The sequence below is a fragment of the Lingula anatina genome, chromosome 4, assembly GCF_051362555.1.
Source record: "Lingula anatina isolate TDL-2025a chromosome 4, LinAna3.0, whole genome shotgun sequence".
Taxonomy (NCBI): Eukaryota; Metazoa; Brachiopoda; class Lingulata; order Lingulida; family Lingulidae; genus Lingula; species Lingula anatina.
Window position 1 is genome coordinate 7,315,669 of NC_141770.1, and position 16,489 is coordinate 7,332,157.

General features: G+C 34.5%; 1 protein-coding gene across 1 annotated transcript; it reads right to left on the reverse strand.

The window, feature by feature from the left end:
* Window positions 1-7,795, reverse strand: LOC106155032 (uncharacterized). Its single transcript, XM_087011820.1, has 3 exons — window positions 5,776-7,795; window positions 4,925-5,066; window positions 1-567 (listed from the first exon to the last, which is right to left on the reverse strand). The coding sequence occupies exons 1-3, from the start codon at window positions 7,709-7,711 to the stop codon at window positions 552-554; spliced, it is 2,094 nt and encodes a 697-aa protein (XP_086867946.1). The 5' UTR covers window positions 7,712-7,795; the 3' UTR covers window positions 1-551.
* Between the last annotated feature and the right edge of the window lie 8,694 nt (window positions 7,796-16,489).

Genomic DNA, 16,489 nt, shown 5'->3' on the forward strand with positions numbered 1-16,489 from the left:
TATCTTTCACATATTTTATTTCCAGACAACATAAAAATATGTACAATGCTTTACACCTCTAACAATTCAATTAGTGAAATAACAAATGTAACATCAGAACATTCAACATAATTCAACACAAACATTTATCTTCTGCAAGCATTTGCCTCATTTTCAATTTCCATATTACTGTGATTACAGGACCAACCTGGAAGGGGGTGATTAAGACACCCCTGCACACCCCTTCAACAATCAGAGTGTGCCCCAATAGCTTTAACACAGTCTTCACACCAAATGTCAGTCACTATGTCAGTGCTCAAAGACTATATAAGAAAACAGAATTCATTATTTTTTAAAGTCACATGTGAAGATTTTCAACCATGCATGTGCACTATTATGATATGCCCTTGTTTATATTACTAGCAAGACCAAGAATAAAAAGGCCTAGTTTACAGCTTGTGAACTTGGTTTCAGATTATTGTTCAACATTCATTGGCTCCTTTCTTTTTTTTATGTCAGTGGAGAGTTATCAAATCTTCTTCAATGCTGTCAGAAAGCACTCCAAATGTCTCCTAATTATTGGGTAACCTGTAAAAAAGCAAATAAAAAACTTCAATATTTCATGATGAAACACTACATCCATGCGGTATTCTACAGCAAAAAAGCCTTTGACCTTATTATAAAAATTATCTAACTCCACACACAGCCGAAGAATGTTAATTTTGAAAATATTGTACCTAAAACCCTTTACACTGGACCGCATCCTTTCTGCTTCCTTTGCATGACCATGAAACTGGCATTGCTGTGGTCGTAGAAAGGAGGCACAAGCATCACTTTGGTTGCAAAATGAATGCTCAATGATCAGCCAGTTGTCAGAACGTATTTTTTTTTTAAATTTCAAATGGGGCCGTACTACAGAATGCAGAAAGGACATCATCCATTGTAAAGGGGGCTTAAGACAAGAGACAGAAAAACTGGCAAATGTACAGGCACCAGTCTTAGTAAATATAGCCACACAGCAAATATGAAGTAAAAACAAGGCAACAAAGTTGTCAAATGTACAGATAAATGCAGAAAATAACGACACAGAAAAGATGTAATTTTATCAATTTTGATGCAATAATAAAGAATGATTATAACAGCACAGTCAATCAACACTAAAATTTAATCATGCACAACAGGTAACATGGTCAATAAGATTATAGTTTCAGGATCATGAGAGTTCAAATTCAAATAATGAAAATACCAATATGTGAAAAATGATGACAGTACATAAAATTATATCACATAATGTTTAAAGAAATAAATACCAAAACTATTGCTTATGTGGAAATACAGAAAATGTACAGAGCTTTGGGTGGATAGGAGTTAAAAGTCACATCTTGAAGATGCCAGTGTTTGAAATAAAAAAAAAAAATTTATAAAAGGAAACATAGCAAAAAATATTCCAATAAAGCTGGTATTCAAACTTTCAATCTAGTTGTATTAACACAATATAACCCCACTGAGTTTGAGGATAATAAGGCACTGTTATACATAATAATAATAATAATAATAATAATAATAATAATAATAAGCTTCTTATATGGCACCTTACATGCTACCTCAAGGCGCCTTACAATAATGGATAATGTAACTAAAATCATCAAAATGACTATAATATTAAAGTCTAACTCACTCATTGGAATCCATTTAAAATTAACACTACTAAAAACTCAATCTTATTAAAATATATAAAAAAATCTAAGAGCAATAGACAGATTTTAAAATGTGGGTCTTTAGAAGGGATTTAAAAGTGTCAAAGTCTTCTGCTGTTCTAATAAAATTTGCTAAGGCACTCCACACTTTGGGGGCATAGATTGTAAAAGCCCAATCACCATAACTTTTGAGAGACCCTTTCTCTAAAACAGAATGTTGTAAAATAAAATCATTCTCAGTATTAAAATGTGTGGACTGCTGTGGTGAGTTAAAACAGATAAGATCAGATAAATATATATATTTGGTCATTGTGTATGGATCGCCTTAAAAATAATACAAAGTACTTTATAATCAATCCTCTGCTTCACTGGCAGCCAGTGTAATTCTTTCAGAATGGGAGTGATATGGTGTGTACTAATGCACTTTATTTGACAAACCAGTCTTGCAGCTGAGTTTTGAATAACTTTTAATAACTTATAATTTTATTCATCTATAGCATTAATGTTAGCATTACACAAAATAATTTTTTTCCTTTGTAAAATTATTTGCAATATTAAGCAACATTTACCTGCATAATTATCACTGATTCCTAATCATGTGACACTGTTAATTTAGACTTTTACAAACTGTATCTGGAAGAGAGCTAAGCCTATGGGAGACTGACCACCTGTTGTATCCAAATAACACCAAGGACTATGTGAAAAATAAAAATTTTATAAAGAACTGCATTGCTTCCAAAACTGAAAGCCATCACACTGATTTTCCAACACAAGCTACACTGCAGTCCTATGAATCTTTTCAGTTAGTCTGAGAAACATAAGTGAATTGGTTTTGCCTTAATGGTCATCCTGGAAGCAGTGTCCAAAAAAGTTTTTTTTTCACTTTTTATGCAATATTACATAATGCTTAACAGCATGCTGACCATCAATTTTTAAAAATAAAATAAAAGTATCAAGGATATTCAGAAAATGTGACCAGCAAAGGTCTTGAAGCCCATGGAGTTTCAGTCACACCTTGAAAATGCCAATGTGAAATATGAAATTTTCTCAAAAACCTGTATAACTTAAAAAAAAAAAAAAAAATCAACCAATCAGACTTGTTTTCCAGCTAAAGCTGTATTTAGGTTCTATGTTTTTTTCCTGTAAGTTCAGTCATGCTGAAACCGTAGATCCTATCGGTAATGACCAGGCATAATTTGTCTGGACTGGTAAAAAATTGAACTTCGTCGGTCCAAAGGACTGACAAGAGTTTAAAGGGCCGCCATTTTGAATTTACAGTCATCATTTGACATATTTCACTAATAAAATTATATAAATCCCATAGTGTTTTCTTCCTCCATTTACTAATCAGGCAAGATGTAAAAAAACGATCACATTCACAAAGTTAGCTAGCCAATCACAGTAATAATGTAATTGTTGAAGTGCATACCACTACACGAGGACCACTTAAAATTAGCTGGGACTAGTAAAACAGCAAAGTCACTAGTCCCATAGGACCAGTGACCCAAAATTTCTGTTTTAACCCGTTATCAGTGTTGCATATATGCTGAAAAAGAAAACAGTATAACTTTTGAAATGATGGCCTGATCATGCTGATTTCAAACTCGACCTACATTTTATAAATATTCATCAGTTCTGTAAGTTTCTTGCTAAAAGAAAAAAAACAGTTTTCCACTTACCATGTTATCGGTGTTACATATATGTATAAAAAAAAAAGAGAAAAAAACAGCCTAACTTTTGAAAAAAATGGCCCAATCATGTTGATTTTTTAGATTGACCTGCATTTTATGAATATTCATCAGTTCTGTAAGTTTCAAGTGAAAAGGTTAAAAGGCTTTCAAGTAATCTTGTTAATGGTGAAAGTGCATGGCGACGACGACAACGACAGGCGCAGGTGACTGCTATATGTACAGACACATCTGTGTTTGTACATAAAAAATTGCTTAGATGAGAAAAATATCAATAGAACAATTTTAAATTTCCAATTTGCTCCATTTTGAGATTCTAAACATAGTGAGAGATTGAAACTGCACTGATGTGACTTTATTGCCATTTTTGACACTTTATTGCACACTATAAGATAGCAGATTAACCATCAGTAGTAGTCCAAACAGACTGATTTTTGAACTTGACCTGTATTTTATGGATAAAATATGCTGAAAAAAAAGGAACAATGGTCTGATCAGGCCGATTTTCGCATTTCACTTGTGTTTTTATGAATATTCATCAGTTCTATGAGCTAAATGATGAAAGGTAAAACAGTTTTCATATTAGTTTACTGTTATATAATAATGAAAGTGCACAATGCTGACGACGACAGCATAACTTGCTGCATAAGCAAAGGCTATATGTACAAACACATCTGTCTGTACAGAAAAAAAATGGTTAGATCATGCTGATTTTCAAATTCAACCTGTATTTTAAGAATATTCATCAGTTCGAAGAGAATAGGTCAATGTGTCTGTACATAAAAACTGACACCACTTCCAGTGTTGCGCTTGACAAGCTCTACAAAATGCAATAAACAAGACGTCCCTCGCATTTACAGTTCCAAAATAAGTAGGTGTAAGAGAGTTTTCAGTCTTGGCACCAAATGACTGCTTCTCCCATAGAAATGCACCGATTGACCTCAAACTTAAGAAAATGAAAGGAGAAAGTAAGAGTGACTCTTCATTATAATATGACAGCTTAGGTCTGTGTAGTTTCCGAAAAAAAGGCACAAACAATTTTTTTTGCAGAAAATTCCCATTTTTACAAAAATTTGGCCGGTTTGACATTGAAAAGATCATTTGCAACAATTGCTACTGGAAAGAAAGCTACTAGTAAATAAAAAATGTTTGAAAAGAAGACCAAGAACAACATACATGGACAACATAAAAGAATAAACAGGTCAAAAAAGTATAGTTCAAGTATATGAGAGATGTGGTGATCCATGACAGTCAACCTGCAATGAGTGGATGGCACCCAGTGATGATGAAGTAAACTCAATTTATAGAACAATTTTGGGTAAATAGTTTTAAGGCCCAGATCTCAAAACAAGGATGACTTTTATTGTCAGTTATCAATTTCTGTATTCTTAGCTTAGTTATGCCAAAAAATTCTACTTCGTGCAAAACAGGCAGTAAGCACACCCCCCCCCCCAAATAGCAATAAGATTCTATCACAAAGTGTTACGTCTACTTTGACCTCTTTCACAATATTTTTAAAGAATTACTCTGTTCAGAAAAATTATAGTGTTACTTCCTTACCTTATGTGAGGGATTTTTTTCAATTCCACCCTCAAAAACTTGTGCAAACTTGCAGATTTCCCTTTCACCATACTAAAAGGCACCTTGAGAACCTCTCTGTATCCTGCTTGATATAGGAATTTTTTGTCAGCCTTTGCTTCACCTGGTGAATAAAGGAAACCAAATCAATGTAACATAAAACATATTTCAATGTCTTACTGAGAGGAAATGTGTGCCTAAATGCACTGAAAAATTAATATTTACACAAAGAAAACCTATTCATGTCAAAACTTTATCACATAGACATATAACACATTCAAATTAAGATGGCCTCTGTTTGAAGCGTGAAATAATATACTGTTACCTAGGAAATATATACCACAGCATGTTGAGATTTAGTGAGGCAGTGGAGTATAGTACTTTTTATTTGACATACATACAGAGAGAAAATACTCATTCCCCCCCCCCATAAAAAATTACCAAAAAACCAAAAAAGGTACATAGCCATAGTCAAATAACATCTTTAGGTATTACTGATAAATGCTGATTGAAATCAACAAGGCAGGTGCACAGCTTGCAACTTACATATGTTGAATTTATATGAGAAGTGTACTATACAAGCATCAGTTGTCTACATTACTCTCTATTGATACATCATTGTTGTCCTTTGTACCCTATTGTTATTCTCAGTACCCCATTGTTGTTATGGCTATATAAGCTGGCCCTCAGTGGGTAACCAGCAAGTATATAGGAGAAATAGGCTCAATACACTGAAGTCAAGCTTGTGTTAGTTATAACCCAAAGCCACTCATGGCAGCAGGGTGGGCTTACTAAAGCCGTCTCTACATACAACAACCACATTTTTAACTCACCAGTTAACATTGGTTTGTTGATAAAGAAATCTTTATCATGAAGAATCCACACTGCTATTCTTCTCCATCTTTCTGGCAAGGCAGACATGTTTTCCATTTTGAGGAATCCATTTTCATCAAAGACCCTGGGCACCAGCTTCATGTCTACAGGCTCATTCAATTCATTCAAACAGACTTCCACAATAGGTTGATATATAGGAAGTACTGGGATGACTCTTGCCATGTGGGGACCACCAAGAATTATCTGTACAGCTGCTAAAACAGCCTTCTTTGAGGAATGCTGACATTTATTTTTCAATTTCTCTGCACAGTATTGGATACCATCTGCTTTGTAAAGGCTTGGTGGAATCTTCTCAACATACTTGTCAATTTGCTCTATTTCTAACCTTCCACACAACTCCACAATCTTTATACACCCTTGAGGCTTCATGACATTTAATGATTCCTCCTTCATCAGACCAGACTGGAACCAACTATCAAGTATTCCACTGAAGAGTTCATAATAGCCATGATGGCGCATCAAATCACAAGTAATGGAAAGCAATTTGAAAGGGGGGATATTTCTCCCTTGGTTTTGCACTAAATCAACCACTTTTTTTAAAAAAGCAATATTTGTATTGCAATCCATTAATAGGTAAGCCTGAAGTAATCTATAACCACCGTCCCCATCGATATCTTGTGCATTAGCCACAAAGTTCTCAGCAACTTTCAACAGCATTTCATGATCAGAATAATACATTACACTAAATTCCCATGTAATACCAATTTGCTGTCTCAATGGCAACAAAGATGCGTGCTTCTTAAATATCTCAGCAAGTTCTGTAACATATTGTACATCCATGAAACCTTTATTCAACTTCTGCTTTTTGGCTAAGCCCAACATCCACTTAATGCACAGGAATGCACGTATCTTGTATTCTTCAGTTCCATCACAAAGCAGAATCTCCAACCCCTTCCATAAAATGTCAGAGGGCACCAAATATTCAACATTATGACAGAGTTGGACATACCTGTACACTTCTCTCGGCTCAGAGAATTCACTGTTGAATTTCAGCTCCTGTAAAAAATGTCTTACATCATTTTCATCCACCCATTTTCCACCCAGTTCACAAGAATAGTGTGTTGCAGATTCTAGAACACTAACAAGCCAGTGAATTTCTTTGCCTCCAAGTTCTTTCCTCTCTAGCTTTACCTCACTCATCAAGTGCTTCAAGAAAATCCTTATCTGCTCTTCAAGGTAATTCTGCTTGTATAGTACAGACAGACGTAACCATCGGTGGCAGGCATCTATCCTAATCTTAACATGCCATTCGGACCATACCTGTGACATGTGTCTCTCCAGTTCCTTATAAAACTGAAGGATTTCTGGAGATGGCTGAATTAAAACCCCAACTAACAACAATCCGATTAACTGACGTGGAACACTTCCCTCCATCAAACCTTTGTTGAGGATGGTTAGCAGGGCTGATGATAACCTGTCATCTTGTAGAAGATGAGTGTTTTGATATCTTGGCGAATCCCTCAAACATTTAAGACTAACAGCATATATATACGGTAGAAGTCCGCCAAGGTCCTTTTCAGCTTCACGAGGTCCGTTCTCGTAATCACTAATAATCTCCCCTTCGCTCATTCCATCTTGCATAAGGTACTCCTTCGCCTCTCTTTCCAAATGAACTTGGCTGTGTCTGATGAGGTAGTTCAATTCATCTTCCTTGATTGTTTTTGTAGAGTATGACAGCTCAGTCCCAGTGGTAACTCTCCCCATCGTCCAACCCCACATCATGTGAGGGCTTCGCCTTCGGAGTTGAGAGACGGCACATGTAAATCGCAGCGATTGATGGCATTGTGAGGGTTGTGCCAAACACTGAGTTATTCTACCAACAAAACTGTGTCGACTACAACTTCGGTAGACATATCTCAGTGCCGAATAAAACATGATTACATGATTAAAATATTCCCAGTACTGAACACGTCCATGGCCTCCACCTCGACCACGAGGCAGTTGAGGCAAGCTCGCATTTGTAGAAACGGTAGGTCAGGTCACAAAATGGCGGAAAACGGCATCTCAGGCTACGAGGAAAAATTGACATAAAAAGCGGAACCTCATACTAGAGAATAAACACCCCTTTCAACGCAATATTCACGTGAACAGCCAAAACCGGTATTTTTTATATCATGCTACCTTTTCTCAAGCATCTGCTCTGGCTATAATTAAGGGCACGGGTGCTTTTAAAAACTTAGAGGGATAATAACTGTTCATTTTGGCCAAAAAATGAATTTACTGGGGTAAACAACAATTTTTCAAGTCTTACTAATGGTTAATGAACACATCCCAACATTCAAAGTTATTCCCTGTTTTTTTCTGAAAAGTTTTTTTTTTTTTTTTTTTTTTTTTTTTTTTTTTTTTTTTTTAATATTCTCTTAGCTGGCCTATACTAGAAAGTATATCAAATTGATGTCATCACTCAGCTGGGTCTGGTACAAAGTAATTTTGTAAAGGCATTATTGATTGACAAAAAATGTCTCTTTTACTTGGAAAAGACGTCCTTTAAAAAATAATTTGTCAGTGGAGATTTTAGGGGATAGTGAAGAAACAATTAAAACTGACAGCTCATCAAAGGGATTCCTGGATAAATGAGATTTTCTGTTTACCCCACTTCTACCTGGGGATGTGCCTTCATTAAGGCTAACAACATGATTAACGGGGGGAGGGGGGAGGTTAAAACAACAAATTTTAAAGAGTGACAGTAAGTTCATCAAAGGGATTTCTGGATAAATGAGATTATCTGTTATCCCTATCTCTACCTGGTGAATATTTTGATCTAAGGCAGGCATTTATAATTTTTCTCAGTGTCACATTGTTCATTTTCAGTATTATATTCATTACCGGGGTCGGTTGTCAAGGGGGTAATTGCCCGAAGGGGGGGGGGGGGAATTATCCGGGGGGAGGGGGGGGGGGTCCTAATACCTGCGACCACATCGCATCCAGCCACCTAGCGCGTTCAAATATTTTTTCAATTTGTCATCCTTTCGCTGTCCTTTTCTCGAATCCCTTAATTAATATGTACAGTTAGCAATTATTGATAATCTCACACAAAGTGGTTGTGGCTTCAAAATACATTTATTTAAGACATATAAAACAAAATACGTATCTAAGCTCACATATAACATGGCACCGACAACAGACGAGGTTGGCCACTCACATGCCAGCATAATGTTATAATTATGATATTTATTCTTGCAAATATAAGTTAGATTTTACATGGACTATAGAAGAGTGATAAAAGTAACTAAAACACATTATGACATTATCTACTAACAACATAAAGAAGATTTAACTGAATAAATTATGAAATCAATCTGCTCTTTAAAATAGTTCAATAACATAAAATAGGAATTCAATAATTAGAACATAAGATAAATCATATAAAAATTCTGAGGGTGTCTTGGGGAATGTGAATATTCTATAACTTTTGGTATAATAAATGATTTGTTCTATGATCTTCCATACATGCTCTTTAATACACATACATACATAATATTTAACTACTTAAATCATCGCGCTGTTTTGCACAGGAATGGAATTTGTCTCTTTAAGGTCGTGGTTAACGGGGTGTTTGGATACAGTATCTTAAATACGTAGTGATACATATAGGTAGGACACAAAAATATTCTAGTAGAAAACAAAATAATTCTCATTTATTGCAATTAATATAACAAAAAATCCACATTTGTATGTTTATGTCAGACGAAATGTCACAGTTACAATCTACACGTGTTTGCAGGGACCCTCTTTTTTTTTAGTCAATTCCTTTTCCATTAAAAGGATTTTGTCCCACTAATCTCGCAGCCCCTGAAGTTAAACACTGTATTCGGTTGATACAAATTAAAATACAGGGTGTCCCAGTATAAACGTAACCCAAAAACGTGAACGCCGTTTATTTTCTGTTTACAATTATGTACTATATATATATATATATATATATATGAAAACTGCAGAAGTTAACAAATCTACTGCTACAAACAATATGTCACGTGCTCTACTGGCAAAGATTTTGTCGTTATTTATAGAAAATACTCCAAATATGCTCTGTTATACATTGCTCGGTGTCTTTCAATTCAAAATGTAGTTTTATTAAGTAGTAAACATTAGAATGTCAATTCGAGGACTAGCGAAAACGTTCTTCAAATTTGTAAAGTGTATTGAACGAAACTGATTGGCACTCAGTCGTATGTATGCAGTCACAGACTATATATTCCTCAGTTTAAATCGCACCACATTCTGTTCTCACGTGGTCTTCTGACCCATCTGTCCATCAATCGTCACTGTACTAAATATAAACATATCAATCATACACTGTAAATCTACAAAGTTCATTAAATTTCCTGTTATAACCTCTCAGCAAAATTGAACAAAATGTAACGTACACCATCCCACCAAAAAAAATTTCAAATTTTATATTAAAAGAAAAAAATAACAAGGGCAAATAGAAAAGACCTCATGTTGAGCGATCTTTCAATATTTGATTTAAGCTTTCAAGTAAGACAATATTTTTAATCAGTGATAAGACAAAAAGAAGTAAATGTTATTGCAAATAATAGTACTAAGGACTAAGTCGGCCGTAAAAACTTGTTTCGGCTTCTCGATCTTAAAGAACGTCTCGACGTGAATTCCAAGATTTAAAAAATGTATCGCCTGCAGGGGCCTCAAGTACGGTTACCACTGTTACATGGTACTCTTTTTTCATATAAATGAAATTCATGACATTTGGACACTTTTGAAATAAATGCATTCAGTACAAAAAAAGTTTCGAGTATTTTAAATTTTTTATTATGAAACTCCGGAGAAATTAGAAGAAAATTTTTTATGTCAACGCCCTCTATGATTTATTGCTGTTTTCACTAGCACAATGTGATGAAATTCATGGACACCGTCACAATCATGTTGAGATAGACTCTGAGGTCAAATACTGTAGCATTAACACTGTTGTAACTCAACTTCCTCTATTCTCCCGGACAATTACATACCTGTCAACACTGACAATTGCCAGAAAGGAAGATTCCCGCGCACGACCTACGTCCCCCACCCCGACACACACACACACAAAAAAAAACAAACATATATATATATATATATATATATATATATATATATATATATATATATATATATATATATATATATATATATATATATACTTTGGAAAGTAACGCCTCGGTCAGAAATGTGTTATTAGCAGTTTGCTAAGAAAATAGTTTGACTATACAAAATGATATAGAAAAATCAAACCGGCAATTTAGAACTTTATTATATTCCAGTTCAAGTCTTTCAATGTTTCAAGAATTTCATCGGCTGTTTTACAACTTGGTCATACTAACAGCCTGTTTTAATCAATAATTAAAACAAGTTAATATTTGCGCTCCAGTATTTCATACTCCATTGTGTGGCTCTCGTCGGGGATTCAGCTTATTGCACACCTCAGGTAGAGGTGACACTCACGTCGTAAGCACAACTTACTGGAACATTTTTGAAATATTGTTTGATTTCTTTGTGAAGTCCCAAATATCTCATTTCGAAAAAAATTCATTTTCTAATTTAAAAAATTATCATTCTGTCCTTCAATCCGCAATCTGTACTACTCTTGTTTAGCCCATTGCCTATGGGGACAGTTATGCAAAAGCACTAAATCTCATTCATTAGCACGTCTGTCTTATGTTTTCTGATGCATTCTGGATAATTGCGCAAATAGGCCCTAGTGCATATATGAAAATGTGCAACATTCCGTGCAAGTCGGCAAACATACTTGATGTGATAATCGCCGACATTTTGTGTAGTTCAAAAATAGCAAACTTTTACTTCTTGTAAATTCTGTCGACACTGCGTAGGGATTTTACGTCGTTCTTTTCACGCGCCATTATGTTGCGTCGCGTTCGTTGTGTGCAAAAACGCTAATTTCAATGAAAAATGCCAATAATTTCTTTCTCCTTTAATTTTTTTTAAATTTCTATTTCAAGACATGATAGACGAGTATGTAAGCTTCAATTTTATTCATTGGGGCAACATTTCAGAGGAAGAATTTGATAGAGTAAATCAGCGCTAAATTATAACGTCACGCTGATTTTCTAGCATAACAACAGCATAACATTTGCTGGAATTTATTTTAATTTTAGTTCCTTTCGTAGCGTTGACGTTTTGCCAGTTAATTTTCTAGTGCTGCGTTTTTAGTAATGGCGCTCTTTCTCAATAGACGTCATCTTTGAATTCGTAGTCCATCTTTGTGAGTTACTATAGTTGAAACATATGGTAGTTATATAGGCCTAAGTAGAAAAGATAAATATGAACAGGTTTTTTTAGAGACAAAAGTTGTAAAAGTTTGTATAACCTGGTGTGTTAAAGTTAAAGGACACCGGTAAACACCCGAACGCACTCAAAACTCAATTTCCCCCGACTCTCCCAAACCTTTTATACCATCTTCATAAATATTTGTGCCGTTTTATTTCAATATATTTCCTTTTAATCCAACCTCTCTCTATTGTCGACATCTAATTTAAACTAAAATATCATATTGTCATTTCCAATGGCTTATTAGATAATTTTTTAATGAACTTTTTATCCCCCCTCCCCGCCTCGCGTTATGTCTTCACTAACACAATGGGGTGATATTTTGTGGAGTCCGTCACAATCATGGTTGAGAGAGCATCAGAATCAAAACACCGCAGTCTCTATCCTAAGGTCTAGTTGGTCAAACATAGCAAAAACTGCTCAGATATTCAAATCAGTGAACCATATTGAGTCATATCAAGAAAGCCAGTGACCTACATAATGTCGTTTCAATTCGGGGTTGATAAGGATCTGAAGTTAATTTTCGCCTGACATTTTTTGAAATATACTGATCACAAACTCGTCCAATGCATTTTTAATTTGTTGTAAAGAACAAATGAAGTTCCATCCGTTAAATATTGGTGAGAGTTGAAAAGCAAAGGCGGTCACTTCAGCCTACCACCACCCCCTACCATGAATGTAATGGGATGGACAGCCTGGAAGGAGACGTCACTGCCTCAGTGCTGAGTGATCAGGAAGTGGAGCGAAGGCGGCTTAGATATTAAGTATACGAATATCGTAATTTCAGCCATATCAATATAACGTTTTAAGAAGTCAATGTCAGGTATTAAGTTAATAGTGATTTATTTTTGAAAAGTATTTTGACGCCCGTGTGCTTAAGAGTGTTTTTGACCAATTTCCCAACATTTTCCCCACGTACTATTATTTCCTCCTTCACGCCATCTCATCACGTCTCATAAAACAAAGGAAGATGCAGTTGCACTTCATATTTAGTATTTTGAACTTCGTCGGTAGAAATAGTAGTGGCAGTGGAAGTTTACCGTGAGAAATGGCCAAGGAGGGGAAAATGCTGTGAAATGTCTTGTAAGAGTCTGGCTATTGGCATGTTGATATTTAGTGATCGGTTGGCAGTGGAATTATAGAATATGACATAGGTATAGTAATAAACGTCCGTTTCCTAAGTAAAGAACATAATTCAAGTATTAAGGGGATATAGTAATACACTTCCTTTTCGAATATTGGCGAGATTCGTAAATTAAGATTTAATATTTCATTTCAATAAAATGTGTGAGCTAAACTGTGGTTGTATTGATTTCTGTGTGACATGTTATAAGATGAACCCTTCAAGACATAAGGGGCGAACTGATGACCCGAAATGCTGTTCTGAACGGGTTTGAAAAGGTTTTATCCAAAGGTGTCTTTTACGTGTTTCATATCAATATAGCATCACGAATTTGAGGTGATTTACGAATTAAATGTTATATATTTAAAACGTACTCATATATAAGAAAGCATGGTCATCAGTTTAAAAAATGCTTTATTGTATTGAAATATGTTGTATACTATCGTAGTTTCAAGATTGTCACAAGTGACATTTGTTAAATGGTACTATTTGTGGTATTCTTCAGCAAGACAGCAGGGGGTGACTTTCTAGTTTGGATGAGAATAAAGTACGCTAAAATACACAAATTTTATGTAATATTCAGCAATTTCACCTAAATCACCAATGAACACATTATCAAATCCATTTATAAATTCTACAAGTCCGGTGTCGAATTCTTAATTTCTGTTTTTAGTAAACTTCAGTCTCATTCTCTAAATGTACTGAAATAAAAAATGAGACGACTTACGCTCATTGTGTGTCTTTCTTTCAATGTTCAGAAGGAAAAAAAGGATTATCGTCTCTTGAAATTTGAGTATTTGCTGTCTTGTTGAGTAAGAGATGCCATTTTACGAATCAAGATCGATTATTTTATTTCTCAGGTGAAGTATGTAGAATTAAGAAATTTAATTTCTATTTGAGAAAAATCCCTTCTTGAAAAGCTGATTTCGTTCATGTAAATACCACTCATATGATGGAAAAGACACTATTTTCGTGTTTTACTTATCTCTGAACGTAGTTCTTACAATGTAAAATATGTACACGTTTTATCCTGAAATATGTTTTCTGCCATTAATCTGTTGAACAAATACATTTATGGTAATGAAAATTGCTTTATTTTCCAAATTTAACTGTTTTCGGCAATTCTGTCTTAACAGCATCATTCTATCGACCAGATGAAGCAGAAATTAAGGTTGTTTTTCGAATTGAAAATAGATGTAGGAAATATGAGAAAAATCGTTATCTGTCCCTTGGATTTTAAGCCTGATTTCATGTAAATGTAGTTTGTTTTCTAATTGAAAATGGATGTAGTAGACTATAGGAAATATGAGAAATATCGTGATCTGCCCATTGGATTTTAGCCCAAATTTCATAAGTGAACATGTAGTTTGTTCTCTAAGTAGTTTTTGCAAGGAATTTTTTTTTTATTTCATATTCACTTTACTATCTAATGTTCATTAGTCTTTCCAGTTTGTCAATAGCTGTTAGTATAAACGTTGTATATATATATATATATTTTTTTTTTATGTAGGACTTTTGACACTTTTTTTGCCAAACAAAACGAAAGTGCGTATCCGTTTTTTGCTCCCAACAATAAGTGTTTGACTGAAAAAAAGCGTGCAATTTTAAACAGAGCATTTAATAAAAATCTCATAATTGTCATTATTATATAGAAAAAAAAAACAATGGCGGATCCAGGACATTTTAAAGGGGTCAGATGTTGACATTTGGAGCGAGATGGAGTATTTTGAGGACTTGATCATGTGAGTCCAGAATGGGTCTCTCTCCTCGGGGAGGGCGGAGACTAGATCCACCATTGTTTTTTTTATTGAAGAAGTTGAAATATTTTGTTTTTGTCATTAAGAACAAACATAAGACCATTAGTGTGGTAAATAGTTTATTTGTCAAGTCGAATATATAAGAATGTTATATTTTTTACACCTGCAAGTGAATTTAAATGCAGGCATCATAATATTATACTATAATATCATAATATTCTTTTAGATACTAAACGCTTTTTAACTTGTAGTAATAAAAAGACTGAAGACGATGATATTTTACAGGTATATGTTTTATAAATATTTGAATACATAAAAGCAATTTGTATTGCTCTTAATAAAACACTTATTGAATATACAAAATGTCTTAGTGTTTTTACTGATGGCTACATGGCTCAGTGAAAGCCTGGGGTTGGGGTTCGATTCCTGGCTCGGGCACTTTGGAATTACAAAGGGGTGCTATTAGAAATTTTATTTGCTTACTATAAGAAGAAAGTCTACACGGGGAGGGTGGGTGGGAACACTTAGAGGAGTAGGTAACGCGCTTGCCTCTGAGACAGAAGGTCCCCAGTTCGATTCCTGGCGCTTCTAGGTCCCAGCAAATTACCTTTTGCAAAAATAAACCCAAATAAACAATTCAAACTACTATAAGAGGATCAAACGAATGAGGAAAAATGCGAACTGAGACAGTGGCTCAGTAGGTAAGGCGTCAGACTAAGAAGTAGAAAAGGACGAGCTAGGAGTTGAAAACCTAAGGTTCAAGTCGAGCTGAAGAAAAGAAAGTTAAGAATAAACGTGTGACATTTTGCACATCATCTATTACAACTTTTATGTACATTTATTATAACAAATACAAACAACTACACCATACAGATGTATACAAAATCCGAACATTACGTTTTGGCTCTACATAAAAAGTAATTTTCATAACGACTGCGCAATTTGAGATATAAATCAATCTTAAATACAACTATCTACAACTAAATGTGTGGGAAATTCTATGCATTTTGAAAAGTGTCGCTCAAGATCAATCGTTTTGGATTTAATAAAGAACATGAAATCTCCCTTTTTTATATTTTTGCCCAAAGTTAAAAGAGAAAGTTGAAGATTCGAGTGAAGTAATTTACAGCAATCGTTCAAAGTTGACATTGGAGTATTTGTCTTATGAGTGAGCCAAAATTTCACCAAGGGACATTTTTATCCAAAATTCAAGTGTGGTAACAGTATGGATAATTCAAAATGCATATGATCTCATGTAAGCGTTCCCCCCGCACAGTCAAACATTATTCAATTCTGTTAATTTGATGAGTGCTTTTCTTATAGATAAATGGATATGTACCTTATATTTTGCGTCATTTTTCTTCTCTTAAAATCTTAAAATACAATTTTGAGTGAACACTTAATTTATGCGTCGTGCGAATCAAGAGCGGCATGAAGACATGGTCAGTTTACAACCTTATCCCAGTCATAGTCATTTTTAAGAACAATATG